Raw genomic sequence first — 19,086 nt, forward strand, 5'->3', positions numbered from 1 at the left:
GCGAGTCGTCATCACCCTCCTGCCTGCCAAAAAACTCACTACCACAGAGTACCCAGGCCCACCACTGACAGGATATAGAAGGAATTTTGGGTGGGGTGGGGGGCTGGAACCCACAGACACAAACCCCTAGCGAGTGAACTGCCTGGTTATCAGAGCCTCCCTTGCCGCCCTTGCATGCCTCATTTTGGCTGCCAGTCCTCGAGCGCCTAGTTGGTTTTCCTCGACATGCTTCCTCATCTTCCTCCTCTTCCTCCTCCTCCTGCTGGTCATTCTCCCCAGCGATGGCTGACTGGTCAGCCTCCATGTCGTCCTCCTCCTCCAAGAGATCACCTCTCTGTAGGGCCAGATTGTGCAAGGCAGACCACTATGTGGGAACAGATCACTGGGCTGTACTGGAGGGCCCCGCCAGATCAGTCCAGGCACCAGATTCGCATCTTGAGGAGCCCAATGCACCTCTCCACTATCGCGCGGGTAGCTACATGGGCCTCATTATAGCAAGTCTCCGCCCAGGCATCATCAGCCATGTCCGAAGCGGGTAACCCATATCACCCAGGACCCAACCACATAGCCTGGGCTTTTCCTTGAATGCCTCCGGGATGTCCAAGCTCCTGACAATGAAGCTGTCATGCACACTGCCTGGATGTCTGGCGCAGACATGCATGATGGTCATATTATGGTCGTACACTAGCTGAATATTCAGGGAGTGGAACCCCTTCCTAATTACAAATCTTTGTGTAGGAAGGGCCTTGAGGGTGACGCGTGTGCAGTCAATGGCCCCCTGCAAGTTAGGCATCCCCGCAATGGCTGCGAACCCTGCAACCCAGGTTTCCTGCTGGTCTGGTCGAGGTTGAAGTTGATGAATTGGCCTGCCCGGGCATACAGGGCTTCAGTGACCTGCCTCAGGTGTGCATGGCAGATTGGGAGATGCCACAGACATCCCTGCTCGGGGTCTGGAAAGAACCAGTCGCGTAAAGGTTTAGAGCGGCTGTCAATTTGACAGCCACCAAGAGTGGGTGTCCCCCCCTGCCAGGTCCTGCAACAGGTTACACAGGTGTTGAATGGTCTCCTTTCGGAGTTGGAGACATCGGCAGCACACGGGGTCTGACAGCACGGTGAGTGCTGCCTGACTGTGAGGAGTGCTTTTGGAGTTGGGTGAAAACAGGGAGTTCAAGTGGTAAGTTATAAGGAAGTAAGTAGTCATTAAACTTGCTTTTAGGGTGAGCTAAATTAGTTCTTATTTGGGAAGTTAAAAGCTGCACTTTAGTGCATTCCTGCAACAGGAATCAGCTGAGTCAGCTCTCAACTGAACTCGGCTGGTTGTTTGTACAACAAGTTAAAACCAGTTCCAGGCTTTGTAAGCTGTGCCTATAAAAACGAAGGCCTCACACTGCTGCTCTGACTGCACAGTGAGTGCTGCCTGACTGTGAGGAGTGCTTTTGGAGTTGGGTGAAAACAGGGAGTTAGGTGAAACAGGCAGGAGAGGTTACAAGGGAGAGTGCTGATTGGTCAGTAAGGGAGAGTGCTGATTGGTCAGTAAGGGAGAGTGCTGATTGGTCAGTAAGGGAGAGTGCTGATTGGTCAGTAAGGGAGAGTGCTGATTGGTCAGGAAGGGAGAGTGCTGATTGGTCAGTAAGGGAGAGTGCTGATTGGTCAGTAAGGGAGAGTGCTGATTGGTCAGTAAGTGTTGCTCTTGGTTCTCTGAAACTGACAGTGAGTTCGGACTAAAACAAACTTAAAGGTGACATCACAGGAGGGCTGTGATTTGATTGGCTAACAAGGAGCTGTACTAATTTTGAAAACCCATTTAAATTACTGGTTAGACATTGCATTGAGACTGAGGAATAAGGAGATATATAATTTAAATTTAATAAAATTTAAAACCCAAATTAAAAACTAATTAAATAAAATAGAGATGGAGGTTCAGGAGATGTGTTGTTCATGTGTGATGTGGGAGCTGGTGGACCCCATTGTGGTTCCCAGTGAGCATGTCTGTGGTAAGTGTTGGTTGCTTGAGGAACTCCGGCTCAGTGTGGATGAGCTGGATTCTGAGCTTCGGATGCTGCGACACATCAGGGATGGGGAGAGATACTTGGACACTGTGTTCCAGGAGGCAGTCACACCCCTTAAATTAAATACCTGGATTTCGGCCAGTGGACAGGGACAGGAGGGTGTGGCTGCGAGTGAGACAGGTAGAGGGATCCAGGAAGTCGGGTTGCAGGAGCCTCAGTCCCTGAACTTGTCCAACAGGTTCAAGATTCTTGCTCCCTGTGTGGACGGGAACAGGGACCCCAGGGAGGATGAGCAAACTGACTACAGCACCGTGGTACAGGGAGCCATTCAAGTGGGAGAGAAAAAAGAAATGTAGTTGTAATTGGGGATAGTATAGTTAGGGGCATTGACACTGTTCTCTGTGACCAGGATCGAGAATCCTGGAGGTTGTGTTGCCTGCCTGGTGCTCGGATTCAGGATATCTCATCTGGGCTGCAGAGGAATTTGGATTGGAAGGGTAAAGATCCAATTGTCGTGGTCTACGTAGGTACAATGACATAGGTAGAACAGGAATAAAGGTTCTGCTAAGGGAGTATGAACAGCTAGGAGCTAAATTAAAAAGTAGAACCAAAAAGGTAATAATCTCTGGATTGCTACCTGAGCCACGAGCTAATTGGCACAGGGTCAATAAGATTAAGGAGGTAAATGCGTGGCTTAAAGATTGGTGTGGGAGGAATGGGTTTGAATTCATGGGACTTTGGCACCAGTATTGGGGAAGAGGGGACCTGTTCCAATTGGACGGTCTTCATCTGAATCGTGCTGGGACCAGAGTCCTGGTGAATCGTACAACTAGGGCTGTAGATAGGGATTTAAACTAAATAGTGGGGGGGAGGGTTCAGTTGTATGGAGAAATAGAAAATCAAAGTTAAAGGAGAGGGTAGAACTGCAGGTTAGTGGAACTGAGGGCTCAGGAGAAGTTAGTAAAGTTTCCAGACCACAGAGAGTATAGAAGGTGGCAGGAATCTAACCTCAGGCAGAGCAAAAACGGTGACAAGTATGAGAAGGGAGATGGTCAATGCAGGACTGAGGGTGTTGTACCTAAATGCGTGCAGTATACGGGACAAGGTTAATGAGCTTGTTGCGCACATTGAAATTGGCCAGTACGATGTTGTGGGCATCACAGAGACGTGGATGCAAGGGGATCAGGGCTGGGATCTAAATATCCAAGGCTATGTGTCCTATTGGAAGGATGGGCAGATGGGCAAAGGGGGCATGGTTGCATTGTTAGTAAGGAATGAAGTTAAATCGATAGCAAGAATTGATATGGAGCAGAAGGCATAGAATCTCTGTGGGTAGAGTTGAGGAATCGCAAAGGTAAAAAGACCCTGATGGGAGTTATGTACAGGCCCCCTAGCAGTAGTCAGGATGTGGGGCAGAAAATAAATCAGGAGATAGAAAAGGCATATAAAAAAGGCAATATTACAATAATTATGGGGGACTTCAATATGCAGGTGGACTGGGAAAATCAGGTAGGTAGTGGGTCCCAAGAAAAGGAATTTGTGGAATGTCTAAGAGATGTTTTTTTTTGGAGCAGCTTGTGACAGCCTACTAGGGAATAGGCAATTCTGGATTTGATAATGTTTAATGAGACAGGCTTGATTAAGGAACTTAAAGTGAAGAAACCCTTAGGGAGCAGTGACCACAATATGATAGAATTTACCCTGCAGTTTGAGAGGGAGAAGCTGGAATCAGATGTAACAGTATTACAATTAAATAAAGGTAACTACAAAGACATGAGGGAGGAGCTGGCCAGAGTTGATTGGAAAGGGAGTCTAGCAAGGAAGACAATGGAACATCAATGACAGGAGTTTTTGAGAGCTATTCGGGAGGCACAACAGAAATTCATCCCAAGGAGGAGGAAACATGCTAAGAGGAGGAGGAGGCATCCATGGTTGACGAGGGAAGTCAAGGACAGCATAAAAGCAAAAGAAAAAGCATACAAAGTGGCGAGGATTAGTGGGAAGCCAGAGGATTGAAAAGCGAGTAGAGGACAACAAAAAAACCAATAAGGGGGGAGAAGATGAAATATGAATGTAAGCTAGCTAGTAATATGAAGGAAGATAGGAAGAGTTTTTTTCAATATATAAAAGGTAAGAGAGAGGCAAAAATAGCCATTGGACCACTGGAAAGTGAGGCTGGAGAAGTAATAATGGGAAACAAAGCAATGGCAGAGGAACTGAATAGTTACTTTGCATCAATCTTCACGGTGGAAGACACCAGTGGGATGCCAGAGCTCCAGGAGAGTCAGGGGGCACAGGTGAGTGTAGTGGCCATCACTAAGGAGAGAGTTCTGGGAAAATTGAAAGGTCTGAAGGTGGATAAATAACCTGGACCAGATGGATTACACCCCAGGCTTCTAAAAGAGATGGCTGAGGAAACTTTGGAGGCATTGGTGGTGATCTTTCAGGAATCACTGGAGGCAGGGAGGGTACCAGAGGACTGGGAAGTAGCTAATGTAACACCGCTGTTTAAGAAGGGAGGGAGGCAGCAGACAGGAAATTATGGCTGGTTTGCCTGACTTTGGTCATTGGCAAGATTTTAGAGTCCATTATTAAAGATGAGATCGCAGAGTACTTGGAAGTGCATGCTAAAGTAGGACTGAGTCAGCACGGCTTTGTCAAGGGAAGGTCATGTCTGGCAAATCTGTTCGAGTTCTTTGAGGAGGTAACAAGGAATTTCACAAATTCCTTTTCTTGGGATCCACAACCTACCTGATTTTCCCAGTCCACCTGCATATTGAAGCTCCCATGATTATTGTAATCTTTCCTTTTTTTATATGCCTTTTCTATCTCCTGATTTATTTTCTACCCCACAAAGGAGAACCAGTGGACGTGATTTATTTAGATTTCCAGAAGGCCTTTGACAAGGTGCCACATAGGAGACTGTTAAATTAGTTAAGAGCCCATGGTATTAAGGGTAAGATCCTGGAATGGATAGAGGATTGGCTGACTGGCAGAAGGCAGAGAGTGGGGATAAAGGGGTCTTTTTCAGGATGGCAGCCGGTGACTAGTGGTGTGCCTCAGGGGTCGGTGCTGGGACCACAACTTTTCACAATACACATTAATGATTTGGAGGAAGGAACTGAAGGCACTATTGCTAAGTTTGCAGGTATGAGGAATATGTAGAGGGAGAGTAGTATTGAAGGAGCAGGGGACTGCAGAAGGACTTGGGCAAGTTAGGACAGTGAGCAAAGAAGTAGCAGATGGAATACAATGTGGAAAAGTGTGAAATTATGCACTTTGGAAGGAGGAATGGAGACTATTTTCTAAATGGGAAAATGCTTGGGAAATTAGAAACACAAAGGGACTTTGGAGTCATTGTTCAAGATCCTCTTAAGGTTAATGTGTAGGTTCAGTTGGCAGTTAGGAAGGCAAATGCAATGTTAGCATTCATGTCAAGAGGGCGAGAATACAAGTGCAGGGATGTACTTCTGAGGCCGTATACGGATCTGGTCAGACGCCATTGGAGTATTGTGAGCAGTTTTGGGCCCCATATCTAGGGAAGGATGTGCTGGCCTTGGAAAGGGTCTAGAGGAGGTTCACAAGAATGATCCCTGGAATGAAGAGCTTGTCGTATGAGGAATGGTTGAGGACTCTGGGCCTGTACTCGTTGGAGTTTAGAAGGATGAGGGGAATCTTATTGAAACTTACAGGATACTGCGAGGCCTGGATAGAGTGGATGTGGAAAGGATATTATAAATGCGAAGTGATGCATTTTGGTGGGAATAATGTAGGGAGGAGCTACACGATAAATGGAAGAACCATAAAGGGTGTAGAGACGCAGAGGGACCTGGGTGTGCAAGTCCACAGATCTTTGAAGGTGACGTCACAGGTGGAGAAGGTGGTGAAGAAGGCATATGGCATGCTTGCCTTTATAGGACGGGGCATAGAGTATAAAAGTTGGGGTCTGATGTTGCAGATGTATAGAACGTTGGTTCGGCCACATTTGGAATACTGCGTCCAGTTCTGGTCGCCACACTACCAGAAGGACGTGGAGGCTTTGGAGAGAGTACAGAGGAGGTTTACCAGGATGTTGCCTGGTATGGAGGGGCTTGGTTATGAGGAGAGATTGGGGAAACTGGGGTTGTTCTCCTTGGAAAGACGGAGGATGAGGGGAGACTTAATAGAGGTGTATAAAATTATGAAAGGCATAGATAGGGTGAACGGTGGGAAGCTTTTCCCCGGGTCGGTGGTGACGTTCACGAGGGGTCATAGGTTCAAGGTGAAGGGGGGGAGGTTTAACACAGATATCAGAAGGACATATTTCACACAGAGGGTCGTGGGGGCCTGGAATGTGTTGCCAGGCAAGGTGGTGGAGGCGGACACACTGGGAACGTTTAAGACTTATCTAGACAGCTATATGAACCGAGTGGGAATGGAGGGATACAAAAGAGTGGTCTAGTGTGGACCAGGGAGCGGCGCGGGCTAATTGTTCCTGGTTTCTCGTTTCAAGGCTTCATTCTATGATCATCTTGCTGGTGCTAGTACAGAGTGAGACTGCGGATAGTTGGGAACCTGTCTCGGGGGCAGGGAATTCATATGGTGTTCGTGGAAGTGGAAATGACTAGGGTTGGGAAGCATTTTCCGATCAGGGCCATTGTGATCTCCTGGACTCGTTTCGATCGCCTCAGGAGGTCGGAGAGGAATTTCCCAGATTTTTTTTTTCCCCATATTGGCCCTGGGGTTTTTCACTCTGGGTTTTCGCCTCTCCCTGGAGATCACATGGTCTGGAATGGGGGGGTGGGGGTGAGTTAATAGGTTGTAATGAACAAAGCATCGTAGCTGTGAGGGACAGCTCGGTGGATAGGATATTGGTATGTAGATAGGCTGGAAAATTGGGCGGGGATCCTGGATTCAGGATTCAATCCTGGACCGGGGAGCGGCGCGGGCTTGGAGGGCCGAAGGGCCTGTTCCTGTGCTGTATTGTTCTTTGTTCTTTGTTCTTTGATATTTCCACGAGGAAAAACTAGAACCAGAGGGCACAACCTCAGGCTAAAGGGACGATCCTTTAAAACAGAGATGAGGAGGAATTTCTTCAGCCAGAGAGTGGTGAATCTGTGGAACTCTTTGCCGCAGAAGGCTGTGGAGGCCAGATCATTGAGTGCCTTTAAGACAGAGATAGATAGGTTCTTGATTAAGAAGGGGATCAGGGGTTATGGGGAAAAGGCAGGAGAATGGGGATGAGAAAAATATCAGTCATGATTGAATGGCGGAGCAGACTCGATGGGCCGAGTGGCCTAATTCTGCTCCTATGTTTTCTTGTCTTATGGTCTTATCTGCTCGAAGGACACTCGTGCACGGAACTGCTGGGGTCTCTGCTTCCTCCTTCTCCTATGCCCCCTCCTCTGGGTAATGGCAGCCATCTCCTGCCTCTGGTGTTCGTCTCCCTCTGGTCCTGGAAGTGGTAAGGCCCTGGCCTCCTGTGTCCACAATTTTTCCTCCTACTGCTCCTCCTCAGCTCCAGCAGCAACAAAAAGGACAGCTAGATATAGTGGAAATGGAGAGGAACACATGTAGAGGTTATGGAACGCTGCTTGCCCCAGCACATCAACAGTCACTGTCCATACCCCACAATTCCCCTAGCCACATGCTCCCCACAATCACAGCCCTCCCCAATTCCCCTAGCCACGTGCTCATCACAATCACTGTCCCCCCCCCCATTCCCCCAGCCACATGCTCCCCACAATCACAGGCCCTCAATTCCCCCAGCCACATGTTCCCCACAATCACAGCCCACCCCCAATTCCCCCAGCCACATGCTCCCCACAATCACAGCCCACCCCCAATTCCCCCAGCCACATGTTCCCCACAATCACAGGCCCTCAATTCCCCCAGCTACATCCTCCCCACAATCACAGCTCCTTGCAGAGATGAGAGGCTGCCGCAGTGCAATTTGCAAGGGCTTTGTGCACATTCTTCAGCTGGAAGTGAGCTGAGTGCGCTATGACCCAGCAGCACCGCAAGACCCGAGGTCAGGGCTGAGACCTGGGTCTGTGCTGCAAGTCTGACATCGGAGACCCTGCAGAGCAACAGCCCCCCACCCCTACACACTCGCAGAGCTGTCACCGACCCAAGACAGAAAATGGCCGCAACAACAGGACACCCGTGAGTAGCAGAGAGCTGTCGGATGTGTGATTCACGCCGATTCCCGATTGGCGAACGCGGTGGTAAAGGGGGAAGTGCTGGTAAAGTTGGGCGCCCAACCCATTAATTCAATTTAAGTGCATTCAAATGCATTTAAATTGCCGTCGCGGCCATTTTAGGCACTTGGTAAAGGAGGAAGAGGTGTGGAGGCGGTCGCCTCATGCCCGACTTTACCAAGTTTTCACGCCCAAAAACAGGCACAACTTGATGGTAAATTTGGGCCCCGAGTCTAGGCTTTCTGGTAGGATCGTCAGTGCATTTGGGTGTGTACCTTTCCAGACTGGTCCATCAAATTCATCATCTGAATCCTCTGCAACAAGGCTGTGGGAAAGAGCCGAGTGGGGCTTCCACCCTCATTGGAATAGAGGTTCTGCCATCTGGAGGTATCAGCCAATCACATTGGCAGGCAGCGTTGTCAGTCCTGGCAGCACCATGAAGGCATCAGTGGTTGCTTCTGGGACTGCCAAAGAAGATGATCCGCAGAGCAGATAACTTTGTGTGGGCTGGGCAGGTTTGGGTAGATTAGGGAGCGTGGAAGGGGTGGGTTTAGGGGAGGGAGTGTGTAGGGAGGAAGTGGAAGTTCAATCAAAGGCAGGCCACCCCATGATCAAAGGGCGGTCCTCTAAGACCAGACCCCCACACATCTACCCACCCTTTAAACAGGTACATTAAAAAGTTGGGCTTCCTGCTTCCTACCCAGTTGCCCACACCAAACGTCATGAGGTGTTTGCAACATACTATCAGAGTCAGTTGGCTTGACAATAAGCCTAATTGACGCATTATTATTCATTTAAATATGATGGGTGGGTTACCTGTACTATGGTGGTGAGCTCAGCTCAGGCGGTGGGGATAGGCGTCCACTCTATTTTATGTGTCTCCCTCTTGCAGGAAATACACTCTCAGGGGCCATGTAAAATTCAGCTTCACATGTCTTCATTATCACTTATTGTCATCTTATTCTCCCTCCACTGCCTGGGCAGGTTGCCATTATTGGGTACTTGATAGGAAAAAGGGACAAGGGTAAGGTTACGTTGAGGGAAGACAAAGAAGTAGGAACAGAAAGGAAAAAAAGGACTTGCATTTATATAGCGTCTTTCAAAATCCAAGAATTTCCCTTGCGGCCAATTAAGTTCCCTTGAAGTCGCAGAAAAAGCTCATTTAATCCTCTGCTCCAACCACACTGCACAACACTGGGTCTCTCAAAGTATCCCACTCCTTCAAACCTAAATCTTCACTATGGGACTATTTCTAATATGACTGGAGGTCAGCAATGAGCAATTATCACTGTGCTATTGTATTGTAATATCCGAGCCAACATGATATGATGATCTCTCGGCCAACACTATGATACAGCTTGATATTTATTGTACTGTTGCATAGTTCTGTTGCCAATCACCAATCAAAACAGCTCTTTTAATTGATTTTCCCCTCTTACCAACAAGTTTAAAATGCTGATTTTAATCCTGTATTTTTGTTCAATTTATGTGGAATTTTAAAATCTTTTCCTTTGCAGCTCTACCCAAAGGGAAACATGATTGCTGTAGGCTTTGAAGATGGTGTTGTCCGCATCTTGGAAGTATATAACCCTAAAGGCCTTGCTCACGTTGCGGGCCGAACAGAAGTTGGTGAGGTCGAGATTCGACTCAAACAGGCCTTGAAGCCCCACACAGCAGCTGTCACTGCTATTGCTTATGAACATAGCGGAGAAATGCTTGCAACGGGTGTAAGTATGTACAATAGGCACATTTAAAGGACATTGATAATTCCTCTGGACCTGAGCTATTCCCCCATCTGCCCAACTGCTGTCCTGACTGACTTGATTCTTCCATGTTACCTCCTCCCATGGCCCCCATGAGGCACAGCAGCCAGACTTCTGCATCTTCATTGCTGCTATGCACTGGAACACCGATGCTGTCACTGGCAGGGAGCTGCAGGCTTCCTCCACTCCCTGCCTGGGCTTCTCTTCTGAAAAAGATAAAGGAAGCCTTAAATGCTCTCTCATGGAATGAGCTATCACACTGACGTACCCATGAACTATTGGGACATCCTGCAAATTGCATTCAGCAGGGAGACAGTGGCATAGTGGTAATGTCACTGGGCTAGTAATGGCAGTTGATGGAATTTAAATTCAATTAATAAATCTGGAATTAAAAGCTACTCTTAATAATGCTGACCACAAAACTTATCATCGATTGTTGTGAAAAGCCATCTGGTTCACTAATGTCCTTTCGGGAAGGAAATCTGCCATCCTTACCTGGTCTGGCCTACATGTGATTTAACTGCCCTCTGAAATGGCCTAAGAAGCCACTCAGTTCAAGGGCAATTAAGGATGGGCTTCAAATGCTGGCCTTGCCAGCGATGCCCATATCCCATGAAATAATAAGGAAAAGAATACTTCACATACTATGAATACACAAATGTGATTGAAAACTTTCACTGTTAAGGAGAAGAATGTCTAAGCAAAGCTGATGTTTTTTGACAACAAGGTGAGATAAAATGACCAATTAAAACATTAAAAAAGTCAAAATGCACATTTAATATAATTTGAAATGTGCAATCTCAGGTTTTTTTGAATAAATTCTTGCATTTGCAATCTATTTATAAGTTCAGTTGAAGAGGGACAAATGGATCAAAAGTCAGCTGAAGGTTGCTAAATTGTTTAATGTCATCATCCACAGAAATGACCTGACAATCAGTTTCTGTGTTGTTGTCTGAAGGATAGATATTGGCCAGGGCACTGGGGGATAATTCATCTGCTCTTCTTCAAAATCCATTTAAGATGGCAGATGGAGCCTTAGTTTAACATCCGATCCTAAAGATGTGCTCAAGTCTCTGGAGCGGGATGTGAATCCACAAAACTTCTGACTTGGGGACGGATGATCTATCCACTGAACTATGGCTGACATGCCCACAGAACTACAACAACAATCGATTATACAGTAATAAAACAGCCCAAGACATTCACTGAAGTGTTAGCAAGCTACAGTTCATAGGCTGTTACCTTAATAGGAAGATCCAATTAAAAACAAGACAGTTGACATCACTAGATCTCTGCAGGATTAATATGAAAAATCCATAAGCACCTTTGAGTTAGGAGTTTGACAGGGATGGGCAGCAAAGTGTCACCAGCCTACTTATTCTTGAGCCGATACTGTCCAAAGAGTCATCCCTCACTTTTAACCTCCTCTTTGGCCTCTTGAACTTGGCCTCCACCTCACTCTCTGTTTTCGAGAGGAGACTTGCATCTATACTTTGTTGTGGTGAGAGCACCTGTAGCCCCAGTAGTTGCCACAGTTCCCAGCTGGTCCTGTTGGGTACTACAGAGCTACTGATCAACCTGAATGGTCACAGTTCCCTAAGGTGGGGCATCCTGCTGAGATAGCAGACGGAGATCTTGCCTTAAAACAGTTAACACTGTGCCCAGGACATTAGATTGCTGCAGGACAGTTGTCAGGATCGTGGGCAGGCTGCCCCTGATTTTTTAGCTGGATGTGGGTGGGAGCCTTGCAAAATCCAGCGCTATGTATGACAATTTAAAATGAGGCTCTTGGTCACAATGTTTTTTTTCCCTCATAGAGCAAAGACCACACAGTGTTTTTCTTTCTAACTGGGAATAAATATGCACCAGTGGGATATATCAGAGTACCAGGACCAGTTGTGAGCTTGGAGTGGTCTCCACCTACCCATGTATGTACTGCACAATACTGTTATGGAGTGAAATGAAAAACTGATTTCATGTTGGTAGGGTGTATTTAATAGTCAGATGCAGATTGTCACAAAATCTTCCTACTATGTTTTATGAGTGCCTTGCCAAAGTATACCTGTTACTGTATTTGTGTGTCTGTTTCTGTGTCTGTACTTGGTGCACGTGTTTCTGTGACTGTATTTGTGTGACCTCTGAGCCTTTATTTATGCATCTGTGGAAAGTCAAGTTGCGAGAGGGATACAAGGGGATATTGATAGGTTATGTAAGTGGGCAAAAAGTTGGTGAATGGAGTATAATGTGGGAAAATGCAAAATTGTTCATTTTGGAAGTGAGAACAAAAGAAGAGAGCATTATTTAAAAGAAGAAAAACTATGGAAAGCTCCAACACAAAGGGACTTGAGAGTACTTGTGCAGGAAACATAGAAAATTAGCACACAGGTACAGCAGGTAATCAGGAAGACTAATGGAATGTTGGGCCTTATTTCTAGGGGGTTGGAGTATAAGAGTAGGGAAGTCTTGCTGTAACTGTACAAAGTACTGCTGAGACCACATCTGGAGTGCTGTGGCCAGTTTTAATTTCCTTATTTAAGGAAAGATATTGTTTCATTGGAGGCTGTTCAGAAAAGGTTCACTGTGATGATCCCTGGTACAGCGGGATTGTCTGATGAGGAAAGGTTAAACAGGTTGGGACTCTACTCACTGGAATTGAGAAGAATGACTGGTGATCTCATTGAGAAATATAGGATTCTTAAATAATTTGGCAGGGTAAACGCTGAGAGGATGTTTCCCCTTAAAGGAGAGTCTGGGACCAGACGGCATGGCCTCAGAATAAAGGGGTGCCAATTTAAGACTGAGATGAGGAGGGATTTCTTCTCTCAGAGTGTTGTGAGTCTTTGGAACTCCTTGCCACAGAGAGCTTTGGGAGTAGAGTCCTTGTGTATATTTAACGCTCAGATAGACAGATATTTGATCAGTCAGGAAATCAAAGTTTACAGGGAAAGGGCAAGAAAGTGGACGTGAGGAACGTTGGATCAGCCATGATCCTATTGAATTGTGGAGCAGGCTTCAGGGGCCGAACGGCCTACTCCCATTCCTATTTCTTATGGTCTGTATATGGTGTGCATGTTCTGTATTTGTGTCTCCTTTTGTGTGTGTGTTTCTGTGTCTGTATTTGGTGTGTATTATTCTGTGTTTGTATTTTGTGTCTGTGCGTCTGGATCTGTATTTTGTGTCTATGCGTCTGGATCTGTATTTTGTGTCTGTGCGTCTGGGTCTGTATTTTGTGTCTATGTGTCTGGGTCTGTGTTTTGTGTCTGTGCGTCTGGGTCTGTATTTTGTGTCTATGTGTCTGGGTCTGTATTTTGTGTCTATGTGTCTGGGTCTGTGTTTTGTGTCTGTGCGCCTGGGTCTGTGTTTTGTGTCTGTGCGTCTGGATCTGTATTTTGTGTCTATGTGTCTGGGTCTGTATTTTGTGTCTATGTGTCTGGGTCTGTGTTTTGTGTCTGTGCGTCTGGATCTGTATTTTGTGTCTATATGTCTGGGTCTGTATTTTGTGTCTATGTGTCTGGGTCTGTGTTTTGTGTCTGTGCGTCTGGGTCTGTGTTTTGTGTCTGTGCGTCTGGATCTGTATTTTGTGTCTGTGCGTCTGGATCTGTATTTTGTGTCTATGCGTCTGGGTCTGTATTTTGTGTCTATGTGTCTGGGTCTGTGTTTTGTGTCTGTGCATCTGGGTCTGTATTTTGTGTCTATATGTCTGGGTCTGTGTTTTGTGTCTGTGCGTCTGGGTCTGTATTTTGTGTCTATGCGTCTGGGTCTGTATTTTGTGTCTATGTGTCTGGGTCTGTATTTTGTGTCTATGTGTCTGGGTCTGTATTTTGTGTCTATGTGTCTGGGTCTGTGTTTTGTGTCTGTGCGTCTGGGTCTGTATTTTGTGTCTATGTGTCTGGGTCTGTATTTTGTGTCTATGCGTCTGGGTCTGTATTTTGTGTCTGTGTCTGGGTCTGTATTTTGTGTCTGTGCGTCTGGATCTGTATTTTGTGTCTGTGCATCTGGATCTGTATTTTGTGTCTATGTGTCTGGATCTGTATTTTGTGTCTGTGCGTCTGGGTCTGTATTTGGTGTCTGTTCTATTGATTGTATAAGATCCTTCATCAGCAATGGAGCTGTTGACACCAAAAGGCTAGTCACAGCTCATTTGGAGACATCAATGCAGCAGTGAGGGTGGGTGGAGACAGGTCTGCTGTGTCTAATGCAATGTGATATGATGAGTTCACACAGGAAGAAAGGCAAAATTTCCCAGATTTTCTCCCCCTCCCAGGCCCAATTTTCCGAAAAGGGAAAAGGTGATGTTTGAACTACTTCCGGAAATTGTCAGGACATTAAATAAAAAGTTAGGCTTGTCTTGGCAAGACCAGGACCTCTGGTCATCCTGCAAAACAGTGTTATCAGATCAGCCACCCATTATACCTAGTGCAGGATATTCAGGTACTTCCCAGCCAGTGGGATTAAACATTAGCGCCTGTGTACTTTATACTGGCTGGTTTTGTACCACTGCCTGAACGGAATATCTAGCCTGTGCTTCTTTATGCTTTATGTGTGTAAAAGTCTTGTCCGGTGACAATCTAATGTAATGTTATTGTTTTATTTATTTTCTATCCATTAGGAGACAACTGTGTTGCTCATATTTTGTGAAAATGGTTATGTAGTTCAAACTGCACTTCCAGAGCTCCAGGAACTAGATACAACTTTAACGTTTGAGATTCCCATACCAAAGAAGTACTTCCACTTCAAGAGCATCCGATCTAGCATAGAGGTAATTCTGCATCGTTTGTTGCACCTATTACCACACCTATTACCACAAACTATCAAAATGGGCTGCTCTGAAAAGTGACAATGCACAGGACCAACATGTAAATCGACACGTAAAGGGTTAAGCCAAAATCGGCACCCTCTTCTCAGAAATTCTTAACTTTTTGTGCATAAACTGTATTCTGTAGGCCCATTCCAAACTTCTGCTAGTAGTTGATCTGATAGACACAGGTCAAGTTTGACAAAATTAATATATAAGCAAAATACTGTGGATGCTGGACATCTGAAATAAAGACAAAAAGTGCTGGAAAAGGCATAAGGTCTGGCAGCATCTGTGGAGAGAGAAATAGAGTTAATGTTTTGAGTTCAGCTTTGAAGAAGAGTCATAGGACTCAAAACGTTAACCCTGGGTGGGACTTTTCTCCCACTCTGTGGCATGCTTCGCAGCGATGGGAGGTGGTACACGCTTGCTGGCAATGGGATCTTATGGTCCTGTCGTTTCCCGTTGGTCGCAACTCTTGCAGTCGGGGGTGCACTATCAGCTGGACTAGATACCAGCAGATTGAATTGCAGCAAGATTTTGGTGTCTTTTTCTATTTCTGTAGATGCTGCCAAGTAGACCTGCTGAGTTTTTCCAGCACCTTCTGGAAGGTGCTGGAAAATTAGGTGATGGCCTAATTATCGCTACACTATCGGCACGGTAGCACAATGGTTAGCACTGCTGCTTCACAGCGCCAGAGACCCAGGTTCGATTCCTGGCTTGGATCACTGTCTGTGTGGAGTTTGCAAGTTCTCCCCGTGTCTGCGTGGTTTCCTCCGGGTGCTCCGGTTTCCTCCCACATTCTGAAAGACGTGCTGGTTAGGTGCATTGACCCGAACAGGTGCCAGACTGTGGCACAGTAACTTCATTGCAGTGCTAATGTAAGCCTTACTTGTGACTAGGTTTTGACAAGGTGATTAGCCTTTGACAATTTACCGCATTGTAGGTTGTTGCATAAAGTTAAACCTCACGGGATCCAGGGTGAGGTATCTAAATGGATACAAAATTGGCTTCTTGACAGAAGCCAGAGGGTGGTTGTAGAGAGTTGTTTTTCAAACTGGAGGCCTGTGACCAGCGGTGTGCCTCAGGGATCAGTGCTGGGCCCACTGTTATTTGTCATTTATATTAATGATTTGGATGAGAATATAGGGGGGCAGGTTAGTAAGTTTGCAGATGACACCAAGATTGGTGGCATAGTGGACAGTGAAGAAAGTTATCTCCAATTGCAATGGGATCTTGATCAATTGGGCCAGTGGGCTGACAAATGGCAGATGGAGTTTAATTTAGACAAATGCGAGGTGATGCATTTTGATAGATTGAACCAGGGCAGGACTTACTCAGTTAATGGTAGGGCGTTGGGGAGAGTTACAGAACAAAGAGATCTAGGGGTACATGTTCATAGCTCCTTGAAAGTGGAGTCACAGGTGGACAGAGTGGTGAAGAAGGCATTCAGCATGCTTGGTTTCATCGGTCAGAACGTTGAATACAGGAGTCGGGACGTCTTGTTGAAGTTGTACAAGACATTGGTAAGGCCACACTTGGAATACTGTGTACAGTTCTGCTCACCTTATTATAGAAAGGATATTATTAAACTAGAAAGAGTGCAGAAAAGATTTACTAGGAATGCTACCGGGACTTGATGGATTGAGTTATAAGGAGAGGCTGAATAGACTGGGACATTTTTCTCTGGAGCGTAGGAGGCTGAGGGGTGACCTTATAGAGGTCTATAAAATAATGAGGGGCATAGACAAGGTAGATAGTCAATATCTTTTCCCAAAGGTAGGGAAGTCTAAAACTAGAGGGCATAGGTTTAAGGTGAGAGGGGAGAGATACAAAAGTATCCAGAGGGGCAATTTTTTTCACACAGAGGGTTGTGAGTGATTGGAACAAGCTGCCAGAGGTAGTAGTAGAGGCGGGTACAATTTTATCTTTTAAAAAGCATTTAGATAGTTACATGGATACGATGGGTATAGAGGGATATGGGCCAAATGCGGGCAATTGGGATTAGCTTAGGGGTTTAAAAAAAAAGGGGCGGCATGGACAAGTTGGGCCGAAGGGCCTGTTTCCATGCTGTAAACCTCTATGACTCTATGACTAATAAATTAACTTTAACTTTTTAACATGTTTCAATTTTTATGACAAAATTAACAGTTTGTTTTTGAGGAACTGGTTGGATAGATAAAGAGAGTACAATAAATGTAATATATGGAAGTTAAGAAGGCATTTGTTAAGGTGTCTCACAAGACCCTTCAGGTTTACATTATATAAGGAAATATAGAAGCATGAATAAAAAATCGTAAGGGTTAGGGTAAATGGATATTTTTTGGATTAAAGAAGTGTATGCAAGTTTTTAAAAATATTTCATGGTATGTGGCTGTCGCTGGTAGGGCCAACATTTGTTGCCCATCTTTAATTGCTCTTGAGAAGATGGTGTTGAGTGGCTTGTTGATCCATTCTATTTAAAAGTCGACAACATTGTTGTGGATCTGGAGTCACATGGAGGCCAGACAAGGTAACAATGGAATCAGATGGGTTTTTACAACATTCAATAATAGTCATAATTAGACTTTTAATTCCAGAAGTTTGTAAAAATTGAATTCAAGGGGCCGTTTCTCCCAAAAATGCTGAATTGGTGGGAAAACTGTTCCAGATCACGACTGTTTTCCCAGTGCAGCCTCAGACCTGAATCTCCGCACTCTGTGCAATGCAAAGGTCACAATCGGAAATCTCATTAAAAACCCAGGGGGGTGGGACCTATTCACGCCGGAGTCTGAAAGTTCTGGAACTCTGCGCATGCACAGTGGCCCCAATCTGTCGGTCTCCCCGTTTGCTGGCCAGCTCGATCGGTGGCCAGCCCAGGACTCCCGCAGTGCTGACCCTGCAGCCCCCCCACCCATGGCCGGATCGCGGCCTCCACAACAATTCCTGGGCCAGCCCTGCCCGCCCCCGCCCCCCCCCCCCCCCCCCCCCCCCCCCCCGCCCACCGCCGCGGAGCGGCCCGATGTCCAGCTCACCCACCCCATCCCCCCAGCCATCCCAACCGCTGGCCTCCCTCCTGCCCAGACCAATCCCAACGCAAAGTGGCAGCAGGACCCCCCTCCACCCCCACCAATCACCCCTTGGGCTCTGCACACAATAGGCCCCACCCCCTTGGCACTGCCTGATGCCTGGTGGGCAGTGCTAAGGTACCCCCTGGGCATGGGCACTTTGCCCCTTGGGCAGTGCCGGGGGCACAGGCTGGCACTGCCAGGGCGCACATGCCCGGGGGCACCACCCCCCCACCACCCAGCCACTGCGGGGCCTAGGGGCGATTGGTGGGGTGGGGGGTCCCATTGCCACTCTGCATTGGGATCGGTCTGGACTGGAGGGAGGCCAGCGATTGGGGCGGCCTGCAGGGCGGGGGCAGTGGGCTGCTGGGGGTGGTGGGGGCCTGCCTCCCGGTGGGGGGGTGGGGTGGGGGGGTGGGGTGGGGGGGGGGTGGTCAGCGGGTTGGGAGGGGAAATCACCATTGCTGAGGGAGGGGAGGGGCTGGACATCTGGGTGCTCCGGGGTGGGATGGGGTCAGGGTTGACCCGGAAATTGTTTTGGGGACCGTGATCCGGCCATGGGAGGGGAGGCTGCAGGGGCAGCACTGCGGGGGCCCTGGGGGGAGACTGACAAATCAGAACCACTGCGCATGTGCAGAGTTCCAGAGCTGTCAGACTCTGGTGCGAATAGGCTAACCCTAACCCTAACGCTAATCCTAACCCGATTGTCCCCCGTTTACTCCGGCGGGGTCTCCCGCTAGTTCCCCAAATGTGGGGAGCTGCTCTAAACCCCGCCGGAATGAAGTACTCCTGGCAGAGTGGGAGATGCTATTGCGCCCGGCAAGTTCCATGCAAGGCCCAATAATCACATTTAAATTACATTTGAAATATATTTAAAACATATTCAAAAGACTTACCTCACTTCCCGCCGGACTTCTGCGCGTTCCTGACGGCGCCGTTTTCTTCCGGTTGGAAGATGCACATGGGTTGTAAAAGCTCGCGGGAAACCACAAAATGGCCGACACGCATCTCCCAACCGACCCGCCAGAAAAATTGTGGGCTGCAATGGGAGAATCGAGCCCCAAATTTCACCGTCTGTCATGGTGTCATCATCAAACCCAGGTCGCCGGACCATTACCCTGGGTCTCTGGATTACAAGTCCAGTGCGCCATTGCCTCCCCTAAGTGTCACATCCCAGGGGTTAGTGCTGGTAGCTTGATAAAAGCATCCTTTATACAAACTCACAAATTATAAGGAATAAATTGAGTGAAATGGATCCACAAGCTCAATTTAGAGAGTCTGACATGATAGCCA

The 19,086-nt window shown here is 47.1% G+C and overlaps 1 protein-coding gene across 2 annotated transcripts in view; it reads left to right on the top strand.

Annotated features, from left to right (window-relative positions):
- The window catches only part of cfap44 (cilia and flagella associated protein 44), a 218,205-nt gene that overhangs the window by 102,493 nt on the left and 96,626 nt on the right, over positions 1–19,086 (top strand). For both annotated transcript variants that reach the window (XM_078232289.1, XM_078232290.1), the window contains exons 13-15: positions 9,706–9,915; positions 11,769–11,879; positions 14,561–14,710. In XM_078232289.1, the coding sequence (XP_078088415.1) occupies positions 9,706–9,915; positions 11,769–11,879; positions 14,561–14,710 (471 nt within the window). The remainder of the gene's footprint in view (positions 1–9,705; positions 9,916–11,768; positions 11,880–14,560; positions 14,711–19,086) is intronic.

This window comes from Mustelus asterias, chromosome 17 (genome assembly GCF_964213995.1).
Source record: "Mustelus asterias chromosome 17, sMusAst1.hap1.1, whole genome shotgun sequence".
NCBI lineage: Eukaryota > Metazoa > Chordata > Chondrichthyes > Carcharhiniformes > Triakidae > Mustelus > Mustelus asterias.